This window comes from Chiloscyllium plagiosum, chromosome 1 (assembly GCF_004010195.1).
Source record: "Chiloscyllium plagiosum isolate BGI_BamShark_2017 chromosome 1, ASM401019v2, whole genome shotgun sequence".
Lineage (NCBI taxonomy): Eukaryota > Metazoa > Chordata > Chondrichthyes > Orectolobiformes > Hemiscylliidae > Chiloscyllium > Chiloscyllium plagiosum.
Window position 1 is genome coordinate 126467269 of NC_057710.1, and position 13069 is coordinate 126480337.

The 13069-nt window shown below is 39.0% G+C and overlaps 1 protein-coding gene across 2 annotated transcripts in view; it reads right to left on the reverse strand.

Annotated features, from left to right (window-relative positions):
- anxa3a (annexin A3a) overlaps positions 1-10949 on the reverse strand; it is a 63083-nt gene extending 52134 nt beyond the window's left edge. The window contains exons 1-3 of one of the 2 annotated variants that reach the window (XM_043696322.1): positions 10864-10901; positions 5986-6039; positions 5374-5467 (exon numbers count right to left, since the gene is read on the reverse strand). In XM_043696322.1, the coding sequence (XP_043552257.1) occupies positions 5374-5442 (69 nt within the window). In that variant the 5' untranslated portion in view covers positions 5443-5467; positions 5986-6039; positions 10864-10901. Of the gene's footprint in view, positions 1-5373; positions 5468-5985; positions 6040-10863 lie in introns of both variants that reach the window. The other variant, XM_043696332.1, reaches the window with a different exon arrangement.
- Between the last annotated feature and the right edge of the window lie 2120 nt (positions 10950-13069).

A 13069-nucleotide genomic window follows, 5' to 3' on the forward strand; every position in this document is an offset into this window, starting at 1 on the left:
CGCCGTTTCGGAGTTGGGGGGGGGGGAGCCTTCATCAGGATTGGGGACAGGGAAGAGGGCTGAGAAAAAAATAACGGGAAGATGGTGGGACTGGGGGAAAGGTACGTGGGACGGTGATAGGTGGATGTAGGTAGGAGGTGATCGGGATTGGTCAGTGGGAGGGGTGGAGCCGATAGGTGGGGAGGAAGATGGACAGGTTAGATCAGGTCAAGGGAGTAGGTAGAGAGGGAGGGCTGAATCTGAGATGAGGTGGGGGTGGGCAGATTTGGAAGCTGGTGAATTCTATGTTGAGGCCATAAGGTAGTAAGCTCCCATGACGAAAGATGAGGTGTTCTTCCTCCAGTTTGAGTGTGGCGTTATTTTGACCCATGGATATGTCGTTGGGTGATTGGGAGGGGGAGTTGAAATGGCTGGCCACCGGGAGGTGGAGTTGATTGGAGCATGCAGACCATAGATGTCCCCTGAACCAATCCCTGAATTTGCACTCTATCTCCCCGATGTAGGGAGCATCGGGACACATTGGAGCAATGGATGCAGTTAATCAGGTTAGAGGAAATGCAGGTCATGAGATTACAGATTGTGATTTAACGCAATTCTATTGCTGATGATGACCCATGACATGAACTCCTGTTTTGAGTTGTTAGATCTGTTCAAAATATACCCCATTTAGCATGGTGGTCGTGCCATGCAGCACAGTGGTGACTTCAATATGATGGCACAACTTCATCTTGACAAGTGGTGGTGGTTACTTTCACCAATACCATCATGGCCAGATGCATCTGCAATAGGTTGAATGACCAGAATGAGGTCAGGTAGATTTTTTTTTCTCTCTTGTTGATTCTCTCAGGACCCGATGAGGTCCACTCTCACAGGTAAGGGGTTCAGCACTTCACTAGCTTGGTAACTACCGATTTCTACTGAGTTAACCTGGGGAATGGATTTTAAAGTCTCCCACCTACAGAACATTTCCTTGTGTCAATGTCACTCTCTGTGCTTCTTCCAATTTGCATTAAACACGAAGATGTACTGATTCATCAGCATAGAAGTATTAATCAGCAGGAGGTATTGTTGTCCCATGTTTAACCTGATGCCGCAAGACATCATGGGGTCCGAGTCAATATTGAGGATTGCCAGTGTACACCACTGTGTTACTACCTCTGTGGAGATTTGTACCAGCAGTGAGATAGCACATAGTCAGAGGTAGTGACTGGAATATTGGCTGAAAGGTATGATTAGAAAAATTACTATATCAGTATGTTAGCTTGACTAGCCTTTTCAACAACTCTCCCAAATTTGGTACAATTCCCAGGAATTTCTGAGGAGGACTTTGCAGGGTTTATTCTTTTTTGCATTTTTAGTAGTGGTTTGGGACAGTGGAGTTTAAGAGTTGACAGTGAACCACATTGCTGTGGGTCTTTGAATCATACATACACCAGACAAGGTAATTCAGCAGATTTTCCTGGCTAAAGGGCAGTTCACACCAATCTCGTTGTTCCAGGTTACCAGCTGATCTGGAAGGATTTGAGTTTGTGTCTCCAGACTGTTAGTCAACTCTTCTGAATGACTACTTCTATAACAATACCACTGCACCTGGCAGTGGTACAGACTATTTCTAACAATTCAACAATTTTACAGTGTTGCCCCCTGCAGCCCTGACTTTGCTAGCAACACTGCAGTGTGTTTGTACCAGTGTTGCAATTATAATGCTGAACAGTATAAAGCACCAGATATAAACTCTCATACATATGTTGAAGCTTGTGAAATTATTTGTATAGACAAAGCAAGAATAAAACCCTTCTAAACTAGAAAAAAGAAAGATTTGAACTAGGAACGTGCAACATGAAAAATGTTAAAAAGCGTGCAAAGAATAACTGTAGAGCAGTTAGTCCGACGTTAGTGGTTGTCAAGTTGTTGGAACCCTTTCTGAGAGTCAGAATATCCTGTCACTGAGAAAGGCACATATTAATCAGAGTCAGTCAGTTTTCTAAGGGGAAGCTCGTGTCTTACTAATATAATCAAATTTGTGGAGGAAGGAGCAAGGAGGGTTGATGAGGGTAGTGCAGTGGATGTTGTCTGAACAGATTTTAGTAAAATACTTAACAAGATCAGACATGACAAACCTGTCGCTAAAGTGAAATCCCATGGGATACCAGCAAATATGGCAAGTTGGATCCAATGTTTGGCAGGGTGATAGACAACAAAGTGTAGAGTTGCAAGGTCAAAGTGGTTTCTAATGGCATTTGACAGATCTCGTTGATGGTGCTCATATTGCTTACTCTATATGTTAATAACTTGGACTTAAATTATTGAGAAATTACACAAATATTGCCCGAAACCTGATAGTTGGCAACTCCAGAATCATAACAATGGTTTGATTAAGTGAGCAGAAAAGTTGCAAATGGAATTCAATCCAGAAAAGTGCAAAGTAATGAATTTGGGGAAGACAAACAAATGTAGTGAATATACAGTAAATTGGAGGATATTGAGAGGACTAGACAAATTGAAAAACCTAACAGTGCATGTCTATAGATTCCTGAAGGTGGCGGGATGGGTGGATAAAGTGGTGAAGAAATCATATGGAATGCTTTCCTTTATTGGATGTAGTATAGAATACAAGAGCAGAGATGTAATGACGCAAGTGTATAAAACATTGGTTAGACCACAACTGGAACCTTTCTACAATTCTAGTCACCACATTACAGATAGGACATAATTTCTATGAAGTGAGTACAGTGAAAAGAATGTTGCCAGGGCTTGACAATTGCAGTTATTAGGAAAGATTGGATAGAAATGAGAGTTGTTTTTCTAAAACAGAGAAGTTTGAGGGATGAATTAATTTTAATTTATGAGGTACCTATCTGAGAGGTCAATTATCAGAGAGCGTTAAGGTGATTGTAAGAAGGATTAGAGAAGACATGAGTATTAGTGTGACAATGCACATCCTTTTAACAGCAAAGCAGAACAGCTCTAGAGTTGATTGATAGTGGGTGATGCTCATTGGACTTTGTTTTTGAGATTTGCGTTCTTGTAGAAAACCTGAGTTCAAATCCCCTCAGCTCCAGAGATACAGTATGCCATAACATGTCTGAACAGGTTGAATAAAAACATTGAACTGAATTATTTCTCTGGTGGGCAGTATTTAGTGTTTGATTGGGTGATTAGATCATTTCGTAGTGGATTAATAAGATTTTTTAAAAAACGTGGTTCTTGACCTCGTTGGGGTCAACTCCTGAGCCTAGCTAAAGTAGCCATCATTAGGTCTGGACAGTGAGCTGTGGAAGGGCTTGCAATTCCTGACTGCCTGCTTCTCTTCCGTGGCCACATCCTCGCATGGGTGTCTCTGCTTTTTCAGAGATAGGTGGCACCCTGAGAGCGGAGTACATTCTCTCCTCCGATAACAATGTATTGATTTAGTTCTGGTTGTAAGTTTGCTTGCTGAGCTGGTAGGTTTGTTCTCAGACGTTTTGTCTCCATGCTAGGTAACATCATCAGTGAGCCTCCGTTGAAGTGCTGGTGTTCTGTCCCCACTTTCTATTTATGTGTCTTGGTCTGATAAGGTGGGTGTTATCATTTCCAGTTCTTTTTCTCAGAGGTTGGTAAATGGGGACCAAATCAATGTGTTTATTGATGGAGTTCCGGTTTGAATGCCAGGACTTTAGGAATTCCCATGTTTAGCCTGTCCCAGGATGGTTGTGTTGTCCCAGTCAAAGTGGTGTCCTTCTTTGTCGGTGTGTAAGGATACTAGTGATAGTTGGTCATGTCTTTTGGTGGCTAGTTAGTGCTCGTGTATCCTGGTGGCTAGTTTTCTGCCTGTCTGTCCAATATATGTTTGTTGCAGTCCTTGCACAGTATTTTATACATGACATTCGATTTGTTGGTTGTTGGTACAGGGCCTTTTAGGTTCATCAGTTACTGTTTCAGTGTGTTGGTAGTTTTGTGGGCTACCATGAAGCCAAGAGGTCAGAGTAGACTGGTAGTCATCGCCGAGACATCTTTGGTATTATAGTAGTATGGCTAGAGTCTCCGGGCATGTTGTGTCTTCTTGTTTGAGTTTGTTGCTTAAGATTCGGCAGACTGTGTTTATCAGGTATCAGTTGTTCTTGAATATACTGTAAAGGTATTTTTCTTCTGCTGCTCATAGTTCCTCCTGCTGCAGTGTGTTGTGACTCCTGATGCAGCTCCTTTTGTGGGTGTTGAGGTGATTGGTCCCAGAACGTGGGATAGAACACCAGTGTTTCAATGGAGGCTCACTGATGATGTTACCCAGCACGGTGATGAAATGTCTGAGAACCAAGTGTACCAGCTCAGCGAGCAAACTTACAACCTGAACCTTACCCTAAGCTACAAATCTTCTCAAAAGTGGCAAATATTGATTTAGTCTCTCTCTTGTTTCAAGCACCACTCCTGCCATTTTTTGTTTTTCTTATTGCTTCACTGCCTTGGATGTGCAGTGTTTCTTAATTGGATATTTTATTAATTTAGTGGAGGGTTTATTTTACAGAAAAAAGAAGTGTTCTTATATGTCAGTGGTAGGCTGTATCTTTAACCAGTTTAAATTAAGAAGCAATAACCCATAGTTTCCATTAGTGATATTCTTTCATCTTTCAATGTTAGAAGTGGATAATTCTGAAAAAAAGTGATTCCATATTTGCTCAGAAAAATATAGTCCTTAAAAGCAAAGCCATACTATTACATACTTAGATGTATCTGATCTGAGGGCAGTGCCCTCTCCCACATTAAGTATGATGAAGAACTCAAATACCACATAATAACCCACTTTGTTGAAATGCCTCTATACTCCTGTAATTTCTGAATCTCATAAACCTCTCCTAAATATAGCTAAACCAATATCTAAATACAAATGCATATTATTTATTTATGATTAAACAGAATGACAATACTTTTCAGCACAGAAAGAGGTCATTCTCTCAAACAGCCATGTGCCAGCTCTTCTGAAAACAGCGGATATAGTTAATCCAATCCTCTGTACTTTTCTCATACTTCTCCTTTCAAGTATTTATCCATTTTCCTTTTCAAGCTTTTATACTGTCTCTATCATTGTCTTTTGCCCTAACTGTACACTTTTAACAAGTCTTCTTCTAAGTCCTCATTTTAATATGTTTGTGATATTTTAAATTCAGATCATTAAAATAGATTTTATTCCGGTCATTGAACTTATAATTTTGTAAACATCAGTTACATTTTGTTCCTTAACCTCTCTTCTCGTGGGGAAAAAAAAGTCCCAGTTTCCTTACACTCTCCTTGTAATTAAAGCCTTTCATTTCTGGCATCAATCTTTCAACCTTCTCCATGGTTTTGACATTTTTGCTGGGCACAATATCCTAACCAATATTTGTATAAGTTTAGCATTACCTCAGATTTTGTAAATTGAAAAGTTGTCTCCACAAATTTTCTAAACAAATCCCGCTCTTTGACTTCCATCTCTAATGAATACACAAGGTTAATCCTGCCAGGAATAATAAATTGATATGAAGCAGCATCAACGACAAATTTGAAAGTGTTATCAACTACTCAAGCTGCTTCAGTTCCTGGAAAAGTCAACAACAGGCAGATGAACAATTCACTGTTATTGGAATCAGTATGGGCTAACAGGAAAATCAGCATAACAAGAAATTTACTGTTGTTTGCAGTGAGGACTTCAGCAATGTAGCTTATGTAAAGAAGGCATGCTGATTTTTTTTAACTATTTCAAAATAATTGTGGACATGGAGGCTACATCATATAAATGGTTTGTTTCTTCAGTGAATGACATTTTTGTTGCATATATCTACAAATGTTACTGAAAAAGTATGCAATGCTTTCAATGCAAAGGTAATCCTTTGATTCAAATCCCTGTAATTCAAAGATCTCTGTTTAGGTTACTAGCCTCCCATATCTTGGGAGAATGGTTCTTTCAATGCTAATCAAAATTGGTAGATATTCTTCCTTGGATAAATTTCAAGTTGAATGGTACTTATAATTTACCCATGTGGATGCCATTTTCCTCTTCACTCAAGAATGTTGTTAAGGATGAGAACTCTATAAAACAAACAAAAATGCACAAGTTACAATTTGTCACAAAGGATCTAAATTAATTTTAATATATGCATGCAATAAATATAGGCACAAAATTCCACAGGTTATGATCCTGGCATTTTCACTGAGATCACTCCCACTAATAGTGACCCTGGGGCAGTATGCAGGAATAGGGCACCTGACTGATATAGGACCGGCAGTTACCATGCTACCGAGGTTACCTCTTGGGTACATCACAACTTCTCCACTTTGGCTAGGAGAGTCAGTATCCAGACAGCTATTAGGATCTTGTCCCAGCAACATGTAAAATTAGTTCCAAATAGTCTCCTACATAAAATAATCTGGTAAGCATAAGAAAATTGACTTCTGAAAACCACCAGGAGCAGAGGACAATTTTCTGGGCTGGTCTTGCACCACTGAAAAAAATTTGTCCGTTTTTGAATTCACTCCTGGGATATGCTAGGTCAGCATTTATTTCACATTCCTAAGTGCCCAGAAAGCGGTTAACAGTTAATGATGTAGCTGTGGATCAGGCGTCACATGTTGGCCAGACCAGGTAAGGATCAAGATTTCCTACCTAAAGGGCATAATTAAACAACATTTATTTTATGACAATCAACAAAGGTCATCATTAGGTTAATTTTGTTTATTCCATTTTAATTTTAAATTGAATTCAAATTTTACCATCCACCTCTCATGCCATCCGACATCTCTGTATGCTCTGGATTTCTATTTAAATGATGTTACCTTGTTCCTGGGAGTTCAAAGACAGGGGATCTCCCAACATTACGTGTCCTTGCCTTTCTATTCTTAGAATGATCAATGGAGAATTTGCACCTCACCTCATCATCTCGCAGATAATAGTAATGCAGTATTATAAGTGATTTTCTGCCAGTTTCCAACCCCTTCATTGCACTCTACCAGAATTGTGGTGGGAATGTACTGGAAGGGTGTTGGTTTTTGGGCCTTATGTAATTTTCCAACTGGGAAAAAAATATATAATTGTTACTTTTGTTTCCTGCAGTCCTAAAGTCTTAAGTTTCCACTTGTGTTTTGTGTTTCACTTTTACCTGAGTATTCCCCAGCTGTTGAGAGCTCCAAAGAACACTTATGCTCTTCACAGATTAGAGAAACACATTGTATTTGAATGGTCACAGGCCTGCATACAATAGTTAACACCTCATTTTGGGTTTCTCCAATTGGACAAAGTGTTCATAAGTTGGGGTAGAAAGAGACAGAAAGCAGCAGCAACTCTCACCAGTTCTTATCTGCTCTGGCCTCAAAATCATGGATCCAATTTGGATCATGGAATATAACATACAGAAGATCTTTCAACCAATAGCATATGTGCCATCTCTTCAGAGGAAAGATCCAACAACCTGATTCCCTTCCTCATCTCTCAAAGCCTTGTATTTTTTCTTCTTCAAGTTTATATCCAAATCCAATTGTTGCAATTCTACCTTCAACATGACTTAGTAGAGACCAAGGATTGTCCTTTGCACATTTTTTCTCTCAGAACTAGATAATAGATAATTATTCCCAGTGCACCAGAGGGCATAGATTTCAATAACATTTAAATGCAGGCTTGCTTTTGCACGAGGGTTACACATAGAATATTCCAGAAGGCCAATCTATACCACAGTGTATCTTACCAAAGCTTGAATGAAAATACAAATTTCTTCAGCTAATTGTTAGATATGATTCTTTTTCTTTAGTCAAAAGATTATGCCTTGGTTACTACTGAGACATGTTATGCCATGGTCAGGACATGCTTTCAACCAAGTAGCACTGAAAAGACTGACATGATAACATCCTGTACTTGGTATAATTATAACAGAGTGCATAATGCAGTCAATCACAGACAAGCAACTAATAAGAGGCAACCCTGACAGTATAATCAAATGTAGCCCAAACACAACATTATCTAAATTCAAGATAAAATTACTCAGTCTCTCATTTTCAAAGGAAGAACACATAAGAGGAAACATTAATTGTAAACACATTAAAAATGAACAAATTACTGTGAGAGGTGACTGGATTTTTATGGCATTTCCATACTTCAAAGCATTCATCTAGCAAGAACATCATGTAATGGCACATAAAAATCTTAGCTGCTTTAAGTATTGTTACAAAATAAGTGAAAGTACTCAAATAAAGCGCTTCACATTTCTGACCTTGCATCGATCTTATAGTTCTGTACAGTGCATTATTGTCTGTCAACAAACATGACTCATTCATTGGATGAACAACATATGAAGAAAGGTTGAACAGTTGAAACTTTACACACTGGCGTATAGAAGAATTAGTAGTGATAGTTTAAATATGTAAAATCCTGAGGACACTAGGCAGAATATATTTTGAGAGAATTACCCCTTTTTATGAGAAACAAGTACAAAGGGACACAGTTTAAAAATAACAGGCCTCACATTTAAGAAGGAGATGAGGATTTATTTTTAGGGAAGTGTTGTTAGTCTGTGAAATTCTCTTCTCAGAAAACAGGGGAGGCGAGTTCATTGGAATTACTCCCATCTGCATTAGAGTTTTGATAGACAAAATAATTAAAGATGAAAAAGAAAGTGGATTTGACACTTACTAAATTTACGTTCTGGCTCCACCTAACATACATGCACCCTTTTTTTTATTTCTCATTAATTAGGCAACTTTCTAACCAAGTTACCTTAAAATTGCCATTCTAAAATTTCATATAAAACTACATGTACTGTGTTCTTCCTATTTATGCTGTGCTGAAATGATGAAAGGTACAATACACATTTAAATCTTTCCTTTAAAGTTTCAGGTTCATTTTAATCTATTGACAGAAATCTTTTTGGATACATCTGTATCCGTGTTTCCACTGAATTTATCTTCTTTTTATCTCAAAGTTGAAAACCCTACTGCTAATCTGTCATCTTGGCAACATTTCTGTACAATCAACTTGAGCAAGATCCCTTTTTATCTTTGAACTTTTACCTTTTTCCAGTCAAGCATGCTAATCCTTGACATCGTTGTGTATGTTTATTCTCACAATTAACATGTTGTATACACTTTGTTGTTCAACTCTCATATCTATGGCTTGCTTCACTCAGTACCGAGAACAAAAATTATGCAATGCTTTTCTTATAGTTACAGTGGTATACTGATTTCGGAAGCAAAAACAAATGCAATCAACAAAACATGATCACTTGCATACTGTAATTCTAATCTATTTTGCAAAACTTGAAATCACCCAATATTATTTCTACACATCTCTTCAAACTGAAACTTTCATCACAATTTGTTTACTGAACTCTAAAGATGCAGAAAATTGAACCTTGAACTTTCCCATTTCTAGCTACCATATGCATCCTGACAGATCATAGCACCCAAGGTTGTCTTTCTTTACTGGGGAAGGATGGAATCCTTAACCAACACTGTGAACCTACACTTCCCCCAAGGACTGATTTCCTGCATGAAGCAGTGCACGAAGTAAAACATATCTGTACAATCCCTAAATGTGGACACAGGGCATTCAGCCCAACATGTCCACACCAACTCGCCAAAGAGCATCCCACCCAGGCTCTCCACCCCCCACACCCCTTCCCTGTGACCCTGTATTTCCCATGGCTAATCCATCTAATTTACACATCCCTGGAGACTATGGGCAATTTAGCACAGCCAATCCACGTAACCTGCACGATTTTGGATTGTGGAAGGAAACCAGAGTACCTGAAGGAAACCCACACAGTTAAGCGGAGAATGTGCAAACTCCGCACAGCCACCCAAGGATAGAATCGAACTCGGGTCTCTGGCGCTATGAGGTAGCAGTGCTAACCATTAGGCCACATTTAAAAGCTATTGCTTTTACTTTGCTGTATGCAAATTTTATTTTTTTTCTAATGTCTCATTGATAATATTTAATTAAAAAAATTAAACATAAAGCAAAATGTCAACCAATTTTCTTGCTAACACGCATCTGTCTACCTCAGCCAATCTGTTTCATCGTAAGGGATACTGTTCATTAGGGGCGAGACTTTGCAGTCAGTGCTTAAAATAAATGGAGCAAGTAGTTTTCTTTGTTTCCAATAAAGATCTAGAGCTGCCTTCAGCTGAAATTTTCTTATCCCTGACAAAAGTTCGACTCAGCCCACAAAATAAGAAAATCATCACGTGCCCAGCAGCAGAGAGATCAGCAAGCACGGAAAACATCGCTGAATAATTCACAGGCAACAAGCGCGAAAATATAAAACACTGACATCCTTCACTTTTAACGGAAGAGCATGATTTGGAGTACACATAGGATCAAGTTAAAGCTAAATACAGCAAATAAACATTTTTAAAAATGAGATTATTTTGTATCACAATGAAAAAAAACGATATTTACCAAAAAAATCAAATTATTTTTCGAGAGCCAGTGAGGCTGGTTAGCAGTAACTATGGAATTGCTAGGCCATAAGAAGTCTGGCTATTCATTCAGCAAGGTGCAACTTTCTCAATTGTTTCGTCCGTAAAATTAGTGGTGAAAGAGTAAAGTTATCATCGATTCAATGCCATTTCTAATTCGTGAAGGAACTTCAACATCGTCTTTTAGAGAAGTCTAGATTCGTGTACATCAATTTATGCATTTCTGTCGTACTTACTCAGCGGATATGGGAACGCAGAACTTGCTGTTAGATAACAAGGAGGAATGCGACCAAGAATTATTTCAGGTGTCGGTGATTTGATCATATTTAACTTTTCAATATTCATTTTGCATTTGTCAACAAAGGAATACATTAAAAGCGTATCTTTTTAAATAAATATTATAGATATACGTCTCAAACGCAGTGCAACAATTTTGATTTTATTTACCTTAACCTGTGTGTGACCCTTCCCTCTGTGTCGCAACATAAGGCAGAAGTGCAGTGCAACTCAAGTTTCATGAGCCCGTTTTATATCTATAATAACGGAGAGGAAGTGATGCAGTTTGGACATTGCAATACATTTTTGTGGTTTGCACAAAGAACTACTGAATTGCCTGTTTTCATATTCAATTGCAGGTTCATTTTATAACCACACCAAAGATGCTCGCCAGAGCTGCAGTTTCCACAGACTGCACAAAATCAATTTTTTTAAAGCTGTGATTCAGGCCACTAACTGAAGTGGGAACCCTTTGATAAAATTCCGCCAAATGCAATAAAACTAAAAATAGAATAAAGCCTCGCCCAGAATGCATCTTATCTATAATTGTCATGCGTTTGCTCAAAGTGTTTTCTATAATGTATCACTCTTGTACCTGACACATTGCTTCAAGATTATGATCAGATTCCCACTAAACATTTCACCCTTTTAACTTTAAGATGTTCACATTGCAAGTACCAATGTGTCGAATATAGAAAACATCCTCTCAATAAATTGTACGTTTACTAAAATACTTTTAAAAATGCAGAATTTGGAGTATATTTTGCTTTATGGATGAAATTTTAATGTAAAAGATGTACAGTTTTCCTCCTTTAGTATTAACTCTACCATTCTTTATAGCCACACAAGGGGTAATATAGTCGTTTTTAAGTAAAGCCTGAAAAGGATTTAGCTCAAGAAAGATGTATAATTTGTTTTTTGAGGTACGTCAAAGAAAATAGTTATTTGCACCCATTTAGTGTGGAGGAAAGCACTGAGAATGTTTTAAAGGAGTGAAATCCTTCAGCAAAAGGTTGAAGGCACGGTGGCACAGTGGTTAGCACTGCTGCCTCACAGCACCAGAGACCCAGGTTCAATTCCCGCTTCAGGTGACTCTCTGTGTAGAGTTTGCACATTCTCCCCGTGTCTGCTCCGATTTCCTCCCACAGTCCAAAAATGTGCAGGTTAGATGAATTGGCCATAGTGTTAGGTGAAGGGATAAATGTAAGGGAAAAGGTCTGGGTGGGTTGCGCTTCGACGGGTCGGTGTGCGCTTGTTGGGCCGAAGGGCCTGTTTCCACACTGTAAGTAATTTAATCTAATCAAAGCTTTGGGGACACGTGGATTATGCATCTGCAAGTTATATGTTGCTTTGGTTCTGTTCTCTGTACAATGGTGCAGCTCATCTGTGAGAAGTGGTCAGCTCAAGATTGGTCAAAGATGTAGAGTAGCCATTAGTAAATCAAAGGACCATTGGCAGTGGATGTGCTGCATCAGAGTTAGTTGCTTGGACATGATGAAAAAAAAATCTGTGTGATTGCTCAGCATCAGCAAGATGCCTGTCAGTAACTGAGGTGGGATAATTTATCCATGAAGATTTGCAGACACAGACACCACTGGCAGTGCTCCCCCTCAATAATCGTATCACAGGACAGGAAGCCAGAGAACTATAAACCGGTGAACCTGACATTGGTGGTGGGCAAGTTGTTGGAGGGAATCCTGAGTGACAAGATTTACACGTAGTTGGATAGGTAAGGACTGATTAGGGACAGTCAACGTGGCTTTGTGCATGGCAAATAATGTCTTACAAGCTTGAGCTTTTTGAAAAAGTGACATAGAGGATTAATGAGGGTAGAGCACTGGATGTGATCTATATGGACTGAAGTCCACATAGATCACATCCACTGCACTACCCTCATTAAGACATTCAACATGGTAGATTGGTTAGGAAAGTTAGGCCACATGAAATTCAGGGAAAATTAGCCTTTTGGATAAAGAACTGGTTCGAAGGTAGGAGACAGAAGGTGGTTGTGGAGGGTTGCTTTTCAGACAGGAAGTCTGTGACTAGTGGTGTGCTGCAAGGATTGGTGCTGGGTCCACTACTTTTCATCATTTATATAAATGATTTGGATGTGAACAAAGGAGGTATAGTTAGTAAGTTGCAGATGACATCAAAATTGGAGGTGTAGTGGCCAGTGAAGAAGATTACCTCAGAGTACAATAGGATCTTGATCAGATGGGCTGAGGAGTGGCAGATGGAGTTTAATTTAGATAAATGTGAGGTGCCAGCATTTGGAAAGGCAAATCATAGCAGGATTTATACACTTATTGGTAAGGGCCTGGGGAGTGTTGCTGACTAAAGAGACCTTGAAAGTGGAGTCTCAGGTAGATAGGATAGT